The sequence below is a fragment of the Danio rerio genome, chromosome 8 (assembly GCF_052040795.2).
Source record: "Danio rerio strain M-AB ecotype USA chromosome 8, GRCz13ab, whole genome shotgun sequence".
Lineage (NCBI taxonomy): Eukaryota > Metazoa > Chordata > Actinopteri > Cypriniformes > Danionidae > Danio > Danio rerio.
Window position 1 is genome coordinate 25753142 of NC_141028.1, and position 20646 is coordinate 25773787.

The window sequence follows — 20646 nt, forward strand, 5'->3', positions numbered from 1 at the left end:
CATGGTAAATGTCTAGGTAGGAACTTGCTTGAGAATCTGCCCTAGAGCATGTGTCAGCCTTGATTCTAAATGAGGCTCATTAGTCTTCTAGTTTCCTAGTCTATCTTTTAATGAGATTATGCAGGTATGTGAAGAGTGGTAGAGAGCAACAAGTCACCGTAAATCTCATGGTAAGCAAGCTTTATACATAGATATTTGTAGTGGTTCTATAGAAACAGACCCTTAAACAGTAGCCATAAATGTGTATTAAGATAGTGGTTGCTGTGGTGTGGTGTGATTGTCATCTTTATTCTACATAGTACAAAGATGAAACCATAGCTCTTAAAGCAGCTGTGGTGACGTTTTTGTTTCAAATAGCATAAATATCGGATCAAGTGTTCAATATAAGCACAGCTTTAAGATGAGTAATGAGCATTGTCAGCTTTATAATTCCAAAGTGACAAGAATGAGACATCCTGAAGCTAACTCTACAGCTTATTTAATACGTTGCTGATTTATTGTAAGATGTAAATATTACTCAACGTTGTAAACAATAATGTGGGTCAGGCTTGTGAAGACCAGCAAGTGCTATCAGGAAATCTTGCAGAGAACAGTGAAAATGATTCTGAGCAAGGTAATGCATACTGATTGCTCCCAAATTCTCACCAGTATATTTAATTGATGAGCGTATAATATAATTTTAAGTGACTTTGTTTTGTTTAAGGGTTTCGAAATGAGGACCAAATTGATTTGGAAGAGCCATCTGTGTTTGATAGGCTGGGTCCCTACAGGTGATTTTTAAAATCAATTTTTATGGGAATCCAGATATTTGTTGCTTTTTGGACGTTTACATGATATTGGACATTTACAACATCCTATAATGTCTGTTTTTAACTCCATAGTGTTGACATGACAGAGGATGAACTGGAGGTAATTCCTACTATGATTGAAATATTAAACATTTTATATTATCTTCAGCTTGATCTGATATGATGGTTTTGATTTCTACTCATTTTAAATTATTGTTCCCGTTGATTTATTTGCTTTATTTTTTTTCTCAAACGTATACAATATTATAAATCAAGGTTTTTTTTCTTAAATGTGTATACCTTTAAACCGATACATACATAGATATATCTGCTTAAAATATAAACAAAATGTTGCGTTAAACTTTGAAGTTAAAAACAGTTAGGTTTGTCCATATATTTATTAACCAGAAATGTTTGTAACAATGATTTACCAAATAATACATTTAAAGAAACCACAAAGTTTTTTTGTGTGATTTATTTTATTTATTTATTTATTATTATTATTTATTTTTTCAAACATTGAATCTAGTAGATGTCATCAACTGGCAAACCTCTTGCAGGTTGGAAAATTTTATTTAAATACATTCCTAAAAACAATATGATGAAAAATCACGCGAAAATTATATCTCATTATAATTTTTACAAATGATATCTTATCTAAATTTGATCCAACTTTAAAAAATTGAATGCAGCAACGAATGTTTTACAGTGAAGGCTGTGTTTGCTGCGATCACAGGCCGCTTTCTCTCGGCTATCTCTGGCCTTTCGCTGTGACCAGTACACTCTCTGCCAGAGGCTGGAGACGGAGGAGCACGCGCGGGACAACGCTGAGGACAACCTCAAACTGGAGGTGGAGAGAGGCATGGAAGTGCTGGAGGTGGGAATACAATTTTCCAATACATATTTTTTCATTATAGCCTTTACGACTCCAGACTATGGCAATTATTAAAGTGTTTTTAACCTTAGACACTGAAGGGAATGTGTTTCGATATTAAACGAGCCGGGCTTCTCCAACGTCTTGAGCTCTGTCTTAACATCATTGGAGGAACCATCGGGCGAATCTCCAACACAGCAGAGGTTCTTGGGGCAGTGCATCAGGTACTGGTAAATGCCAAATGAGTACTGGGGCCTCCATCAGAATATGATATGCAACACTCAGAAATAAAGTTACAGAAACTGTCACTTGGGCTGATTATTATTATTTAATGCAATTTTACATTTTTAATTCTAAAAACTAATAGTGAATTAAGATAATTTCTGAGGTAAAAGTTAGAATTGTAAGATATAAACTCTACAGTATATATAATATCTAGATTCTAACTCTCCTAAATTGTAAGTTTATATGTTATTTATTTTTAATCTTGTGATTCTGACCTTAATTCAGGGGCTGTATTCACAAAATAAAAAATCAAGGCTAAAAACAGCGCCTAACTAGGAGAAAATCTTTAAATTAATTGTAGACTCATTCCTAAATTTATAATAAAAAACTTTACTCAGAGTATTTCAAGAAACATTTTGGCTCTAAAAGAAGTTCCCAAAATCATGAAGAGGATAACAAGTCAGATACACCAAGCCACAAATTATCCCAAATTGGCTGTTGCTGTCAATCTAAGCATTTAAAAACTTTTGAACACAATACGCTTTTAATAAATTACTGTTTAGGCTCTGTGGTTAGCACTGTTGCCTCACAGCCAGAAGGTCGCTGGTTCAAGTCCTGGCTGGACCAGTTAGTGTTTCTGTGTGGAGTTTGCATGTTCTCCCTGTGTTCATGTGGGTTTCCTCCAGGTGCTCCATTGTCCCCCACAGTCCAAACACATGCACTATAGGTGAATTGGATGATCTAAGTTGGCCATAGTGAGTGTGTGAATACAAGAGTGTATGAGTGTTTCCCAGTAATGGGTTGCAGCTGGAATGACATCCATTGTGTAAAATGTATTCTGAAATAGTTGGCGGTTCATTCCGCTGTGACAACCCCTGATGAACAAGGGACTAAGCGGAAGGAAAATGAATAAGTTACCATTAACTTGTTTTAATTATTTTAAAATACACAAAAACAGCCTAAATAATTTTTCTTAAATATAAAATTTGCCCTTTTTGTTTTTTTTAAAAATATGTTTTAAATGTAATCTTTAAAAGTAGATTTGCTTATTTTTTTAAAACTTGTAACATTAAAAGAACATTTTAAAATGATGTCTAAAACATTAAGCACAAAGAAAATACTTTTTAGAAAGCCTGCATTTTACAATTTTTAAAAAAATATATAGTGTTAATTTTTAACGTTTATTTGAATAGGATGACATAAGATTTCGCTTCACAAAGTTTCCATAAATAAACTTGACAGAGGGACCTCCTCTCCTCATCAGCCAATCTCTGTGTGCATAATTAGTAATCATGCTGACATCAGCCTATGGCTTCTCTATATTTGTTAGTAAAGGTTTGTCTCGGCAGTCCCAGACTTATTTTTCTCACGATTCTCAGAATTCTGAGGGAAAAGTCTAAATTGTGATCTAAAGTCTCAATAACCTTTATTATTCAGTGGTGAAACATGCATACATACTTTCCTAAGTCATAAACAAGATGATTGATTAAATAACGTCAACATAATTAATTCTTCGGTCATTCATTCAATCATTTATTCATTTTCTTGTCGGCTTTGTCCCTTTATTAATCCGGGGTTGCCACAGCGGAATGAACCGCCAACTTATCCAGCAAGTTTTTACGCAGTGGATGCCCTTCCAGTCGCAACCCATCTCTGGGACACATTCATACACACATTCACACACACACTCATACACTACGGACAATTTAGCCTACCCGATTCACCTGTACCGCATGTCTTTGGACTGTGGGGGAAACCAGAGCACCTGGAGAAAACCCACGCGAATGCAGAGAGAACATGCAAACTCCACACAGAAACGACAACTGAGCCAAGGCTCGAACCAGCTACCTTCTTGCTGTGAGGCGACAGCACTACCTACTGCGCCACTGCTTCGCCGTTTCGTCAGTGAATCTACTAATATAATGGATCCCAGCAGTATTTAACTAGACCACCTGGGTCTATCAATGCTCTTTGTCCATACTGTTAGATATTAGAATAAGATTGTATCTCTCACAAAGTTGGTAGTTTAATAAATGTACTTGTAATTTATGTATGCAGGAGGTTAAAGTGAGTCGTGCTGTGGAACTGATGGTGGCTCATGTGGAGAACCTGAACCGCCGTCACGAGAAGAACAGTTTCGAATTGGAGGAGATGAAGAAACAGATGGAGAAAAGCAATAGAGAGCGATTTTTCCATGAGGAGAAGGGTAGGATTAAACCCATTCAGTTATAAAGTTATGAGACATCAGCATTTTAACAGAATTATGTCTCATTGCAGAGGAAACGGATGCTATTGTAAAACCTGAAAAAGACTTACAGAAGGTTAGTGATTTGTTCCTGAAAATGTTTTGTTGTTTAATTGTTTTTGTCAAGAGTGATGATGTTTTAATATTTTGTTTTCAGTCTCATTCTCAGACACAGTTACGGCGGCGAATCAGTACAAATGTCATCTCAAAGGTGCACGATGAGTCTCGTCCATTCAATTTCACAGTCATTTGTTCACCACATCAAAGTGTAACTGAATGTGTATTTCTCTTTTTCTTTTATTTGCAGAGACAACAAGTGAAGGAGTCAGAAACTTTATTATCTTTAGTGACCAGTGAGAGCAGTCAGCGGAGAGAATCAAACCCACAGAAACCAGACAATACAGACGACTGCCTTCTAATGGACAGGAGGTAATTTGATTATATTTATAGAGTTTACCTCAGAATCATAAACTTATTGGCTAAATGTTAGTGGAAAAAACTGATTCTGTGTTATTAGGTGGTGTCATGGTATGAATATATATATTTTTGGCACACATTGCACCTTTACTACCAATGGGCTATATCCATAGGGACTTTTATTTGGAGTAAGCCAGCTCTGGAGATTCCAAACTCACAGAATCAGACCCACAGAATCAACTGTCATGTCATTACAAACTCACTTAGTTAAAGTTTGATAAAAAAAAAATTTTTTTTTAAAGCAACAATATTCACTGCCTGAGTAAGACATAATATAAAGCGGCTCTCAGAGTGGAAAAGTCAGAGAAGATCTGCATTCAATTCCAGTGATTTGCGCCATCTTTAAATTATGGAAATGTATTTTACCACAGTGTTTTCAGTGGATATGTCTGCTTCTCCTGATGGCGCTTGCATTTAAATGGCCTTTCTTCTCACTTGTCATTACACTCAAACAACTAAATAAATGCTTAGGCCTATATAACTGACTATCTTTGAATTAAATTACGTTGTCGATGCTGTAAAAGTAATCTTATGAAATTGAAAAAAGTCACTTTAAACTTTCACCAGAGGTTTATCGGTGACACTTGCCATGCATATAGCCCATTTTGCTTTGTTTAAATTGCACAGCCTGGTTTTTTATGACCACACTTCCAACTGCATGAAGATTTACTACAGATTATGTCTCACAATTTTTAGACAAGTACTACCTCGAGAGGAAAGTCCCTCGCAAACTACCATGGTGAATATTTCTGAAATTCACTCCAGACCTGAGCCGGACCCTGTCAATGTAAAAAAGTAGGTCACTTTAAAAATTGTCTGAAAGCTTTATAATAAAATAATAAATAACTACAAATTTAAACTGACATTACAAATATAAATAAACCATACACTTTTAATACAAATACAAATAGAGGTATATTAACTATTTAATAATAATTAAATTGACAGAAACACAAGTTCTCATCAGAGGTTGAGGAGGAAGTCTGCGCTGGAAAGCAGTAACGTGTGGCTGAAGAGATCTGAGCACTACTTCCGAGACTGTGATAGATGTGTCATCAGCCTGTGAGTTACACTTTTATGTATTAGCACATGGCTGTATCTGAAATCGCCCCCTGCAGGTTTAAATAGTGAACTGTTTGAGGGAGCAGCCATTTGTAGTGGTGTCAGAAACCATAATGGACTTTATGAAGTGCTCTTATCAATCAATTCCACGATTCACCTCAATAATGAGAACCGATCTACACTCAATGGCTAAAGAATACACATAATGTACTGTGAGAGAATGTACAGCAGAATCCTAAACTAGCTAAATAATGATTACTTATTTATTATAGTTATTTTTTTTTTACACTTTGTTGTCATCATTTGACAGGAAAATAGAGTGACGTGAAGTGGGACAGGATCAGAAAAGGGCTATGAGTTGGGATTTGAACTTGGGACACCAGAATCGCTGTTACACTATATATCAGCATGCTAACCACTGGCCTATTGCGCCAAAATATAATTATTAAACGTTAAACATACATTTGTATACATGACAGAAATCGAAATATTTAGTTTCATTAATAAGAGACAGCTTACTAAGTGTTAAACATCTATAACTGCCTCAGAAAAATAAGTTAAAAAATCAAATCCGTCTGAGGGCATCTCTTCTAGTGTCCTCAGTGCTCGAATTTACTCAATTGTTTTCAATCACTCATTAAAAAAGAACATGCAAAAATCTGTTTTATAAGGGGTTTATATACAGTTGAGTGACAGCAGTTTATGACTATAACCAGCTTCAATTCGTAATTTTTTTGCTTTATTTTTTATAATCACACTTAATAAAAAACAGTTTGCAGAAACACTTTAAATTGACATTCTTTTTTTGTACCTGTTATCAGAGGGGAAAGCCCCGCCCATGACAATCTCCCCCTCATTAGCATAGGACATTAGTCTTTTTTTTAAATCTGCCACTATGCTGACACATAGGCATTTGTTGCTTCGCCCTTTTTAAAGAGCACAACCTCATTTGAATTTAAAGTGACAGTCACTAAGGGTGCATTCACACCTGCCCTACTTAGTTTGCTTGAATCGCACTAGAGTTTGTTTTCCCTCTTGGTGCGGTTCGTTTGGGCAGGTGTGAATGCAGCAATCGTACTCGAGTGCGCATCAAAAGCGGACCAAAAAAGTGTACTGAGACCGCCTCTTCAAGCAGGTCTCGGTACGCTTTTTTGATCCGCTTTTGGTGTGCACTCGAGTACGATTGCTGCATTCGCCCTTTCAAACGAAACTTGAAGTGGTTCATTTGTGCTGACAATATGATCCGAACTAAAAACCCACCTGCAAAAAGTATCTGCCGTAAGCCGATGCGCTGTGCATTATTGGATGTGGAGGAAAAGTATTTGTTGATAGCGCTTTACCGACAAAGTAAAGAGAGGCAGGGGAAAACATTACCTGATGGATCGTTGGTAATATTTCCGCTACATGACCATGTCGCAGTTTAGCAAAATTAATTCACGCCTCCTCCTAAGGTGACGTGCGATGCATTTTGTATCTGCCTGTTTGTTTACTTGCGGGAGTTCCATTGGCATTTTCCTGCATGTGAATTCTGACCAATCGATAAGCAGTATAGTAAATATGTTCAACAACATCTGGCCAATAAGAGATGTGGATTTTGTCAGATGAGGGCATTTTGGTTCATTTCGTCTGGTTCGGATCAAAGCCAGCAGTGTGTAAAAAAAATTACCCAAACATGGCAGAAAATGCTACAATGTATAATTTCTTGCCCTTGGTCCGGACCAAATGAAGCGAACTACAGATGTGAAAGCACCCTGAAACCCCACAATTTGGATCAAAGACTTTCACACCTGTAGATCCCTGTTTAGGAACAAAACAATTGATTAAGATTGTTACAATGTTTATTTTTGTTATTGGTTTGCTTTCACACGTTGTTATTTTAATCTATGATGATGAGAAATGAGACAATATAAGAGAAAAGGTGTGCTTTAATATTAAATGGTGAAACCCACAGACAGTCACCGAATATAAATATATATTTATAGAAGTAAAGTTAAGACTTTCTCATACATAGCCTTATTTAAGTCTTCAAAGGTTGTACAAATCTATTAAATCAATCGGTCTATCGGCCGTCTTTTTTTGTAACATTTAATTAGTTATTTTAAAAGACATTTAATAACTTTTTTCATTAAACAAAATGTTGGCTAAAACTATGCATTGTAGGCTTAAATTATAGAGATAAATGTCAGATGAACTGAGACTGCAGTCAGATCATAAAGCAGATCAATGTTGATCTTTTTTTCGTGGTGTCAGTGCAGAAATAAACAAAGCAATCTGGCCTAGAACAAAATATTTAAAGACTAAAAATATGGAAAAAATACCACCTCATTCAGGTGGTCTTGGACCAGTTGCTTTGGCACAAATCAGAGCGCGATTACTGGATTTGCTAAATGAACTGAGCTAAAGGGGCAAACGGTTCCGAAACAAACATCTATATGTACCCTGAAAGAGTTATAAAACATTATGTGTGTGTGGTATTTTGAGTTGAAACTTCCCATACACACTCTAGGGACATTAGAGTCTTATTTTACATCTTGTAAAAAGGGGCATAATAGGTCTCCTTTAAATGGATTGTATCAGTGGACTAATGTGGGCAATAGTGAATGAGGGTATGGGGTGATTTTGGATACAGCCCTTATTAATCCATTTTTTTTTTTCTGTACTGACTAAACCACTCTCGTGCCTCCACCTGCAGACAGCGCCCCCTTATGCAGTGGATGTATCACTGCCGCTGGATAATCCTGGTCATCTACCTCACCGTTCTTTTCTCAATCATAGTTTTAGCCATTTTTGTGTGGTTGCTACAAACACCGGTCTTATGGATGTAAACACTTAAACATAAAAAGGAGATTAATCTGTACAATTACAGTGATTTTTATTAAGTTTTAAATAAACTGTTATATATTAGTAATGGGGAAAAACAAAGCTTTTCATAGCTTTAAAACAACTAAACTGTTTCAGAAAACGATTCACTGTTTGGAAACTGTATAAACTTGTACAAAACCATTGCAAATGATTTATTAAAAGTGTAATCTATTAACTAAAATTAACTAACCATCTTATACCATTAAAAAGTGTTGGCAAATATATGTTCTTCTATCAGTTTTATCAAGTAAGTACATTGTATTATTGTGTAACTGTGCATATTAATATGCTTGATAGTTGTCCACCATATACACAGCTTTTCTGTTTATGATTTTCAATATAGTATTCAATTCCGATTTGTGCCACTTTCATATGTGGTATTAAATCAGACACAGATCTGATGTTTAGCAATCTGACCGCAGTGTGAACGGTTATGTAGGAATTCATGTGAACTTTACATAATTTTTGATCGACACACGTCATTATTCTGTACTGGTTCGTGCTGCACACACCCCCTACTCCTCAGCGGCATAGAATAACACATCAGGCAGTAGGCTAGGTTATCAGACTTTGCAAGCAGTATAATTTTCATCATTAATGAACCAGGCGTGAGGCCTGCCTTAACAATTCATTCTGCGGCTGCTTATTAACTTATTAAGCCCCGCACTTGTCACAAATGACAAATTATTAGGGTTTTCGATCACACACAAAAAAACTTCTTTTAGGTTTCAAACACTAAAATGCACATTAGAACCAGCAAAACCTTATTCACTTTATACACTATACACATTTATGTGCTGTGCGTGGTTTTACTTTTGGTCATGCGGGTCAGTTTAGAATCTGTTCACACTATAAATCTGATATTGGCCACATTTATAACAACAATGTGAACAGTTGCGTAAAAAAGATCTGCAAAAAATCTGATATGAGCACTAAGCCTTGCAGTGTGAACACAGCCAATATGTCATTAGAAAGTTGTCACATAATACACATCTTGCACTAATATAAATAAAAATTTCAGATGGAAAAAAGTGCCATCTGAACATTTCATCTAAAAAAGGAGCATTTTTTTCTGCTTCCTATGTTTATGTAATGTAATGTTTACGTTTCATATAAGGTTAATGTTTATGTAATTTAACCTTAAATTACTAAACCTACACAGAGTAGCCTGAAATTTTTGTGTACAAACAAAAAGTTCAGTACGTTTTGGTATTGGCATCTGAAATCTCAATGTATACACCGGTTTCTGGTTTATTTAATGTAAATGTGATATATTTGAAAATGTGACTAACAAAAATACACACAGCATACTGTTGAGGATCTGTGATATCGTTTATTAAAGTGTGATATAAATAATATAAATTTTATCCATAATTAGTGTACAAACATGAAGCAAAATATCTGCATATCAGACTCACAGATGGATTATTCTTACAATGCGTAATACAGTAGCAGAACATTTCACTAATTTAAAAAAGTGTGTTAGCAAAGGGGCAGTATTAATTCACAAATAAAACATAATATGGACAAATAATATATTAATTCATAATGTGTTAAATTAAATAAAATAATGGGGAAACAAAGACATTACATAATACTTTATGAAGAATCGTGTACCAGACACAAATATATTTATGAAATGATGTCATTTTCACGAGGGCATCAATCGGTCATTTGGAAAAGTGGGACACGCTCTTCTGACATCAATAAAGTTACAGTTATTTATACATTCATCTTAAATATCTGGCATGATGCCGTACGAGGAAGTCTTAGACTTGACATGTAATCACAAATTTAGGCATAAATGGAACTGAGGAGTAAATTTCACTGGCTCAGCTCCAACGCGGTCGAAAACATCTCGGTGAGAATTAACGTAATTTTCACTATCAGACTACACTGGCGAGTCCATTGGCTCAATAAATAAAAATACAAAAGGTGTAGTTCACTTGTTTCTTTTTTCTGGTTTACACCTGACTCACAATCTCAGAGTCTTCCTCCTCGTACCACTGCAGCGGCGTCCCATCAGAAGCCCTTTGCAGAATCACTTTCTGAGAAACCTGCGAAGAAACACAACAATATTTGTCATGTTTAACTTACTTTTATACTTATTTTTCAAATATAACTTTTATTCATTTGGAAGACACTTTTATCTAAAGCATAGGTCTCAAACTCGATTCCTGAAGTGCCGCAGCTCTGCAGTTTTGCGGCAACCCTAATCAAACACAGCTGATGCAAATAATCCATGTGTTCAAAAGAGTCTTGAACACCTTAATTATTTGCTTCAGCTGTGTTTGATTAGGGTTGCAGCAAAACTGCAGAGCTGCGGCACTTCAGAAGTTGAGTTTGAGTCCTATGATCTAAAGTATCAAGACACCAGCAAAGTAATATTTAGATTCTAAGTCTCATTTTGTTTACCATTGTTTTCATATAATACATTTATAATTGATATATAATAGGGGTGTGAGAACATATGGATGTGGCACAGCATCATGATATTTTCTGAGCCTATACGGTTTTTGACATTACAATGCGTTTTCCAGCCGTGTTTTGACCGACTATTCGCCTGTTCTTTGACCACGACATTGGATTGCTCTGCATGTACCTCTTTGACCCTGTCATTGCCTGCCTGACCATTCTTGTATTAAACTGCATGTGGATCCACACTCCGTTATCAGCATTCTTCACATGACAGCATGGACTCTTTTCACAGGATGGTATTGTTAAATATGACTAGTTTAACGGCTTTAGCTTCTCAAATCCTTGAACATTTTCAATATTTAGGTTAAAATAAACATAGGTAAATTTATAAAGCTATACTTTATACTAAATCATTTTAAAATCAAATTACCAAAAAAGAAACACTAGATGGGAGGTGTTCCTAATGCAGAGTCTATGAGCGGGACAATAAATTTGACATTGTTCTCTCTTCTGGCTGCCATTATCAGCCTCACACATTGATTACAGTAACATAGAGTTGTTGTTGTTGTTTGAGCAAATTGTGTTGTAAAAAAATGATATGTGGTACTCTCCCATTCACTCCAATTCTTAACAAGTTTACCCAACTATGAGGCCTTTTGCTGCTGAGAAACCTGAAAATGTGAAAAGGCTCTATTGGTAACTGCAGAGTCATCTATGCGTAATTCTCTGCATGTTGTATGCTCTAATACAGTCCATCATGCGCAGTGAGGAGAGTGAGACGTGGAGCTCTGATGCTGAGAGTATTCACTGAGGTTTTGCAGCTGTATTGTGTGTGTTGATGCCAAAACGTATGTTAGCATGTTTTTGCACTATTTTATGTGTATGCATTTAACGTATGAATAATGCATTGCAATTTCACTACTATTTCTAGGTAATTATCTCATTTTTTGTTAATATTCATGGAGTCTTGCAAAATGTTATCAGTCGATATAATCGGTTTAGAACAAAATAGGAAGTCTGGGAGGATCAAGTGCCTGTCTTTCAGTGGACCGTTTGCTAACAGTGACATTCGTATTGAAAAAAACGGAATCACTTTTAATCAAACTAGAACTAAACCAACATTCTTCTAGTATTCTCCGACCTTGCTGATATGTTGAATAGGTTCCTCAAAATGAAAGATTGTGATCTGATTCTTAATCCTTTCCCAGTTCGTCCTTGTATATATAATCTACATCAGAAGTGCTCAACCCTGTTCCTGGAGATCGACCTTCCTAAAGAGTTCAGCTCAAACCCTGATCAAACACACCTGAATCAATTAATTAGGACCTGAACAGCACTTCATAATTACAGGCAGGTGTGTTTAATATGGGTTGCATAGGAAATCTGCAGGAAGGTCGATCTCCAGGAACAGGGTTGGTCACCCCTGATCTACATTGTATAAAGCAGTGTTTCCCAACCCTGTTCCTGAAGGCACACCAACAGTACACATTTTCAACCTCTTCCTAATCAAACACACCTGAATAAACCCATCAGAACATAATATAAGACTCCAAAACCTGAGGTTAATGGGTCAGATAAGGGAGACATCCAGAATGTGTACTGTTGGTGTTCCTCCAGGAACAGGGTTGGGAAGCACTATGGGAAAAAGTTGAAATTTCTATCTTTTTTTTTAAATTAGCTAAAGACTTAAATTTATGTCGCAAATAGGTACGGTGTCTTTACCTGTTTGTGAGAAGGAATCTGGTGGTATGGTGGTGGCTCCGGGCGCTTGATCCTCATTGACCCTTGGCGTTCAAGTGAACGGGTTTTTGGCACCACAGCGTTGTTTTTCTGGTGCCAGGTTTTAAGCTCTCCGGACACCACATCTCGTGGAAGCACACGGCTGGGATGATTGGGGTATTCTCTAAGAGAGGTCGTGCGAACCACTTTTGTGTATGGCGGTGGAGGCTTGAGCATCCGTTTGGGAGATGTGACCTCCGCTTGTTGGGGTTTATTATTAACATTTAAGGTTGCAGATTGTGAAGTTGGTCCAAGCTGCAGTTTTGCCATGTCTGCCTGCAGTGGCGTGCCGTTGTTGATCTTTACTCGATTGGTGCCAGGCAGGAGGCGAGGTGGGTTGTTGTTGTTGTTTTTGACTGTGTTGTTGGCGCTGAGTGTGTTGTTGTTAGCGTTGTTTGCTTTAGCCGGAAGAGTGCGATGGTAGCCGTATGGAGGTGGACAGGGTTTGGGTCCATCGCTGGTGGTCTCTCGGCTGGAGGAACTGCTGTATGAAGAAATGGAGAGCTCAGAGCTGCTGTCCTCAGAGCTGCACTGATAGAGGCGCTGAACTGAGTAGGCTAAAGCAAAATCTGTCACTCGACGACGCGGCAGTTTGGTTCGTCCTCGTCCCAGATCTGTGCCAGGCTTGGCAAGTTCTGGTTTGCTTCTAGGAAGCCTGTTTTGAGAGGAGATCATATCAGATTATTTGCTGCAATAAGGTTAGAAAACAGATAGAAAATTAAGCACTGAAAAGTATCAATTTAAATGCTTAAATGAAACAATACGTAAATGGCTGACTGTGTGTGCGTGTATAAATGATTCACTCATTAATCTGCATGTTTTTAACTAATCATTTAAAGACAAATACATTTTTGCTGATGATTTTCAATAGGCAATTCAAAAAACAATCCTTGCACTCTGCAGTTCTAACCTTTAATAAATTTTATCTCTTCGATAAAACAGTAACCATTAAAAGTTCAGATGCAAAGACTTCTATGTGCCGTCTGAAATTTCCAACAAAAATGAACATTGTTCTCAGCCTCCTTTGTTTATGTCGACATATTTCACTTTAAAAATCATAAAAAAGGACTTATTACTATATATTACTATATATAAAAGTGATATTATTGAACCTACACACAGGATCCTAATAAAAAATGCTAATTTTAGAAGAAAATTTCAGATGGCATTTAGAGGTTTATACAACCGAACCCTTCATTTACAAGTGGATCTCTGCTAAAATTTTCTAATAATAAAAATACATTTAAAAAAAAAAACAGCAACCATTGACATTTATTGTCGAAACAAAAAAAAAAATACTATGAAAGTCAATGGCTTTTTTTTTTTCAACATTCAGTTTATCTTTCTTATGTTCAGTAGAAGAAAGAAACTCACAGGTTTGGAAGAACAAAAGGATGAGTAAAATGACAGGATTTACATTTTTTGGTGAACTATCCAACTAACTAAAAACCAGGTCTGTTAAATAAATTTGATTTAAAAATTAAGTATTTAAGAGTTCATCACTGAACATTCGTTCAAACTTGAATTGAACCAAATTCAAAACGAATTAACCATCAAGTTTGTTTTATTTTTCCAACAATTTTCGGTTTATATTCCTTGGTTCATATAAACTATAAATTGGTTAGAAGAAAGAAATTCAAACAGGTTTGGAACAAGTCTAGAGAGTAAAATTGGCAGAGTTAAATTTTTTTGGGTGAACTATTCTTTTAGTTTGACAAAATTAATGGCAACCCAACTAAAAATCAAGTTTATCGCAGAATCATTCGTTCAAAATAGATAGAACCATCTAGTTCGTTTCCAAAGATGATTGTAGAGCAGGGGTGTCCAAACTCGGCCCTGTACGGCCAGTGTCCTGGAGAGTTTATTTATTAAGTTTACTTGCTTCAACACAACAGCCAGGAAGTTTCTAGCATATCTAGTAAGAGCTTGATTAGATGGTTCAGGTGTGTTTGATTAGGGTTGGAGCTAAAATCTCCTGGACACTGGCCCTCCAGGACCGAGTTTGAACGCCCCTGATTTAGAGTATTTTGAATGAATATGTCAATGTGAATGACCTGAAGGACTGTGAGAAGTGTCGGCGCAGTGGCAGCTCTGGTGTGGAGGGGGCGCTGTTTGGCTGATTGTTTCGCACCGGCAGACTCTTAAACACAAACTGAGGTGCTGGAGGAAGCTCTGCCATTCTGCTGTCTGTCGGGGATCCTGATGGACTGCTGCTGACACAGAGGACAAGAGAATGCCTATGAGACTTATACATATTTCTAAAATAAGCTCTTAATTTTCTTTTACCTCAGTAAAGCTTAATAGATCAATAGAACAAAGCTTTTTGATTTGTTTGTGCAGTAAAATAAATCTCCCAGACCATTCTACTGTGACCCAAATGCCAATTTGGAGGTAATATCTTTGGGTAGAAATAAACCTTATTCAGCTACAATGTGTTAAATTGATAAAAAGTTACAGTAGACAGTGTTGCATAAAAAGCTTGTAAAATATAAGGGTGTATAATATCTGTGACCTCAAATATTTTACACTGCCACCCTGTGTTGTTATTGTTTTCTGTCTCTCACTCTTTCTCTCTAATCACCTGTTAATAATGAAGTTGCTGAGGCATGCAGCAATGGAGAATAAAGAGAGACAGTGCCAAACACTACCAACTAAGGCTGCTTTTACTTGATTCTCCTGCAGCAGACAAGCTATTGTGCTATCAAAGTTAAAATTTAAAAAGTAAAAAAATCTGATTGTTAGTCAACGAAATAGTGATTTAAGTGCCCTTTGTCATTTCTACTTTATATGTTTGGTTTTGGTTCAACCTTTTGGAGCAGTACTGGGGTGGATGACACTTTTTGTTTGCTACATTTTATTTTTCTGTTTATGGTAGAGAAGGAGCAAGGTAAGATCTGTTTTTCTTTTTAATTTTATTTTGAGAGTTTTGAAAGTTGCTTCCTTAATCAGTTTGATCTTTAGTTTGTTGTTTTGGTTTTATCCCCTCCTGAGTTTTACCTTGGTCATTTATTATTTGTTAATTTTTTAGTAACTGCTTTTACTGCTTTTTTGTACATTTCATTTGGCGTGAGTGATCGATTGAGTGCTTTCATTTTCTCTAAAAGTATATATAAATATGTCTGAAAACATGCCAAGTTTTTGTTATTTTCTGCAAAAGCTCTAAATGATATTTTAGTTTACATAAACAAAAAGTATGTTTTAATTATATTTAGACAAGACTATACTTTGTAAAGGCTACATTATTCCACAGCTATATGGAATTTATTTATTATGGAGTCAATCTAGGGCTATAAATACTTGCAAAAAAAAAACGCTTTGCAGACAAAAATAAAGTATTTAGCTAAATTAAATAAATGCAAAGCAAGAATTAATTTTTGTGAAATAAAAATTAATTTCGCTAACAAAAATAAAGAACTGCAAAGGGAAAATTATTTTTGGGAAATAAGAGGTCAATGGAACTTGGGTGACAGCATCACATGGACACACAGCATCAACAAGATGATCTTACAGCCTAGTAGGTCCAAGCCTGCCGTAAACGCCCAAGTTCCACCCCTTGTTTTTTTTTTTTTTTTGGCAAATTTTTATTTCCCAAAACGTTATTCTCCGAATTCAGTTCTTTAATTCTGTTAGCAAAATTTTTATTTCTCCAAAATTAATTTTCGTTTTGCGATTTTTGGAGAGTTGCATTTATGATTTATTTTGCTCAATACTTTATTTTTTGCTTGAAAAACTTTCTTGAATTTTGCAAGTGCATATATAGCCATAGATTGACTCCATAATTTATATATTGTACTGTAAAAATGATTGGACAAAAACCCATGACAACAAATGTCTAAGTCAATCAGGTTTCAACTAATGTTTTTAAGTTAGACTAAAAATATTTAGTTAAACTTTGTATGTTTAAGTGGGTCGAGATGACTAGAAAATTAGATTTTGTTTTAACAAGGTGCAAGAATTATTATGTTTTTGCATTTATAAAAACAAACTAACTAAATTATCCGTCATTAGGCCCAAAGCTTAAATATCCCACCTTGAGCGGCTACTGCCAGCAGAGCGAGATGGCTTTGGTTTCTGGTAGGGCTGATCCAAACTAGATTCCTTCCATGGAGAGTTCTGGATGGGTGAAGCATCATAGTCCAGACTGGAGCTGGAGCTCGACTGCTTCGGACCGTTTTTGGGTAAAAGAGTCAGACGCTGAAACCCACTGTCTGTGGAAGATCCCAGAACAGCCGGAGAAAAGGGAGCAGAGTCTGAATCTGTAGATAAAAAGCATTTATTTTTCTGACATCATCAAACTTTAACAGTGTAGAAATCCAATTATCGCATACAGCAGGGTGTGAAATGTGAGCTTATTTTAACCACTTACCATCATCCAAGGCAACAGCGTCAGAGAGCGAGCTGTCGTCAGACATGCAAAGATCTGAAATGCACCAACAATTCCTTTTAATAAAAACAGTCACTTTGCTAATACTTCAAATGTAATGTCATCTGTGTCTGACCTCTCTGCCTGGACGAATAGCAGGTTTGAGGAGAAACACAGCCGTGGTTGATGCGGTGTTTCAGTATGGCAACCTGCAGTTCTTTTAGCTTCTTCTCCTCACGTTTGCACTGCTGCAGTCGGCTTTTCCTTACCGGTTTGCTGATGTGCTCCTCCAGGGAGAGCTTTCGCGCTGCCTCATAAATCTGCCGCTGCAGGGCGAGATCAGCCTCCAGCGAAAGCAGCTCAGACTCCTGGAGACAAACATTTCAGGGGACAACCGCATGATTACACGGTGAAAATGCTGAAATATGGATTACACGCACCTCGTAAAACAATTTTTTTCCCATACAAGTTTCACTGTAATACCAGTTCCATTAGTAATAACTCTTAAAACTAGCCAGGTAGGCTCAAATAGCAGCCAGTTATAGCATAGCTATTAAAGTTTCCTATTATGTCTCAGATATAAGCTTGATTGTATTGCTATTTGCAGAGTTTAAAGCTTAAAGTGCAAGATAAATGGTGTTTTTGCTTCCAGAAAGGTTTAAAACAAGTAGTGAAAAACAATACAAGGTAATAACAAATTTGTATAATAGCTGTAGATGGTTGTTGTTGATGGCTTCCTGCAACCATATCTAATCATTTGTGCTGAGGCCAGGTAGAGTTTGGTTTGAGTTGTCAACATGTCAAGCAAATCAAATGTCTCGCCAAATGATGAATCAGACTTGATCTGACAAGGTGCAATCAATGTAAACGTTCTTATCTGCGTATTTACTAATAAATTATGATTATTTTTAAATGTAAAAATCTTTATAAGATTACAAGTGGACCTCAAACAATACAAAATAAAAAGGGGAGTTCCTGAGAACTTTAAAATATGTGAACCTGGACCGTGTTAAATTGCACAGATTTATTTGTGGGGAATAGCCAAAAATGCATTGCATGACTTAAAATATAGATTATTATTTTTTTGCTTCATATCATATAGAACTGTGTTTCTCAACCACGTTCCTGGAGGACCACCAGCTTTGCACATTTTCAGTGTCTCCTTAACCAAACACACCTGATTCAGATCATCAGCTCATTAAGAGAGACTAAAAGACCTGTAATGGGCATTCACAACATGCAGTGTTGGCGGTCCTCCAGGAACGTGGTTGAAAAACACTGATTTAGAATATGAAGTAAAGATCATTCTTAATTAAGACATATATATGAAATATATAAAAACCAAATTTTTAGTTTGTAATGTGCATTACTAAGAACTTTATTTAACCAACTTTAAAGGTGATTTGCTCAATATTTTAAATCTTTTGAACCCTCAGATTCAACAAATAGTTGTATTTCAGCCATTATTCTTATGACAGGCTTTGTGGTCTAGGGGCACTTACCGTGCTCAGCATATATAACTACACCACTCACAAATTTCTCTTTTAAATTTATATTTTTAATATGAAGCTATACAATGTTATTTTTGTGCAAATACATTAGTCAGAATTTGAACTGAAGCCAAATCTTGAGCTTATCTAACAGAATACCTTACGATAATGGTCCAAAAACTAGTACACCCAAATGTAAATGTTAAAAATTAAAAGGAGGAAAAATAAAGCAAAGGAAAAAAATGGAAACATTATTATTTTTTTAGATCTTTAGCTTGAATTTAATTGTATTATTTTTCTATTTCTAAATATTTTTTTATAAATATCTGTTTAATAAATCTGTTTTTAAAATGCATTGCCTATATTCACTGAGAAATGGATAAAAATATTCATTTTCAAAATTGGGTGTACTCAATTATTCTGAGCACTGTATCCTAGTAGTGGCGCTTTCATATGATGAACATTGTCTAATACCTCTCCATCTTGTGAAATAAAGCCCTCATCCAGTTTAAAAGCTGCTCCGATGCGTCGCCGGACCTGCGGCGGCTTCTCGTCAGGCAGGAGAGGGTAATCAGAGGGCAGTTTTCCAGTCAGCTCCTGTTAAAACAAAGACTAGTTTAAACGTAAAGAAAAACTAATTCCATTAGTCAATACAAAACAAAAATCTTTAAGTGAGCAGATGCTGGTCTTTATATTGTGGAGGTGTCCACAAAAGGGTTTCTATGGTGTACTGATTAAGCCCTTAAATCTTCTCTCTGCTTGGCCAGTAGTGAATGACAGACATGTGGGCCTACGTGTAAAGAAGCATCTGTTTCTTGGCCATTGGCTTTGGGGTTTCTATTGAAGGGCTGTATTCAGAACAAGAGAAAGCCAGGCTTAATCAGAGCAATCTGATTTACGCTTGAGGGCCCCAGCTGACTTTCCTGAAACTTTCAATGTGCATGTAAAGAAATTTATGTTTCATTTCATTTGCATGTGAAACACTAATGTTCAACAGTTTACGCCGTGTGAAGAAATGTATCCTTTTATTCACCAACGATGCATTAAATTGACCAAAACATGTACAAAATATGTATGCTACAAAATAGTTTTGACTAAGTCAGTGCTGCTTTTGAAGTTTATATTCATCATATAATAAAGTATCATGGTTTCCACCCAAAAATATCAAACAGCACAACAATTTTTATCAGCATGATTTCTGAAGGATCTTGCGTCACTGAAAACTGGAGTAATGATGCTGTTACAATAACAGCAATTATTTTAATGGCAGCTATATTTCAAAATATTACTGTATGTTTGATTAAACTAAATGAAGCCTTGGTAGGCAGAAAACTCTTCAAAAACAAATCTTATTGACCACAAAACCTTTGATGGTTAGTGTAATTGTTTTGCCCCATTAGAACTCATTATGCTTTATTAGTTCATTTTAGTCAAGGCTAAGTGTCTCTGAAGTCTTGTATAATCCCAAAGTGTTAGCAAACCCTGTTTATCTTTGTTTTAATGCTGTGAATGATCTCAGAGTTTACCACTAATGTTTTATATGCATAAAATGAATGGGAAAATATATTGGTTGCCAGTTGTGCTTTCCAAGTACAATTTGGTCACAATTCAAGAACCTTCCATTGACTCTGAATTATTGTGTTTGAAAAACAATGAAATCGTATGTACAGAAATATGAGGTATTCATACATGAAAGTTCAAACGTGGAGATTATTTGGAATGTGGTTTGTTTCGGAGTAAGTGTGACTCACGGCCTCTCGGATGCAGAGTTTCTTCAGCTCCAGCACACAGAGCTCCAGCCGGTCCTCCAGCGCCTGCTGCTTTAGCCTCATGGCCCTTGTGTGAGTGTTCAGCTCCTTCACTGGAGATGTGGGACTGTCTGGACCTGGACAACATAAGAGAGTTTCACATCTTTAAAATGAAAAACACCAGTCCGTTTCTTTGAGAAGCCATACACTATAAAATCCAAAAAGTTACCATTTGAGGAAACCGATTGCAACAATCCATTTAAGTTCAAAAACTTATCCAAATGAGTACTGTGAACTTAATCCATTTGAGTAAAT

The 20646-nt window shown here is 36.1% G+C and overlaps 2 protein-coding genes across 5 annotated transcripts in view; one reads left to right on the forward strand and one right to left on the reverse strand.

Annotated features, from left to right (window-relative positions):
* On the forward strand, positions 1–11392 carry irag3a (inositol 1,4,5-triphosphate receptor associated 3a). Of its 4 annotated transcripts, none has more exons than XR_015497930.1 (14): positions 1–170; positions 547–613; positions 704–770; positions 882–909; positions 1525–1665; positions 1755–1886; positions 3946–4093; positions 4165–4208; positions 4290–4343; positions 4440–4561; positions 5306–5404; positions 5558–5671; positions 8364–10715; positions 10854–11392. XR_015497930.1 is itself a non-coding variant. In XM_087264730.1 (13 exons), the coding sequence occupies exons 1-13, from the start codon at positions 111–113 to the stop codon at positions 8494–8496; spliced, it is 1209 nt and encodes a 402-aa protein (XP_087120856.1). In that variant the 5' UTR covers positions 1–110; the 3' UTR covers positions 8497–11392. The 4 variants fall into 4 exon arrangements, 2 of the variants coding, with proteins under 2 accessions (XP_087120856.1, XP_087120857.1); XR_015497931.1 differs by having other exon boundaries at positions 96–170; positions 1498–1665; XM_087264730.1 differs by having other exon boundaries at positions 8364–11392.
* The window catches only part of inavaa (innate immunity activator a), a 22471-nt gene continuing 11671 nt past the window's right edge, over positions 9847–20646 (reverse strand). Inside the window, exons 3-10 of the mRNA XM_087264682.1 lie at positions 20335–20468; positions 19058–19180; positions 17230–17461; positions 17097–17150; positions 16761–16986; positions 14785–14940; positions 12674–13385; positions 9847–10590 (exon numbers count right to left, since the gene is read on the reverse strand). Coding sequence (XP_087120808.1) covers positions 10498–10590; positions 12674–13385; positions 14785–14940; positions 16761–16986; positions 17097–17150; positions 17230–17461; positions 19058–19180; positions 20335–20468 — 1730 coding nt within the window. The 3' untranslated portion in view covers positions 9847–10497. The remainder of the gene's footprint in view (positions 10591–12673; positions 13386–14784; positions 14941–16760; positions 16987–17096; positions 17151–17229; positions 17462–19057; positions 19181–20334; positions 20469–20646) is intronic.

Excerpts from the sequence above, each read along its gene's own strand:
- irag3a (XM_087264730.1), top strand. The coding sequence starts at position 111 with ATGAGATTATGCAGGTATGTGAAGAGTGGTAGAGAGCAACAAGTCACC. Across the intron at positions 171-546 it reads AAGTCACCGTAAATCTCATG|GCTTGTGAAGACCAGCAAGT; the intron begins GTAAGCAAGCTT and ends AATGTGGGTCAG. Across the intron at positions 1,666-1,754 it reads GAGGCATGGAAGTGCTGGAG|ACACTGAAGGGAATGTGTTT; the intron begins GTGGGAATACAA and ends TTTTAACCTTAG.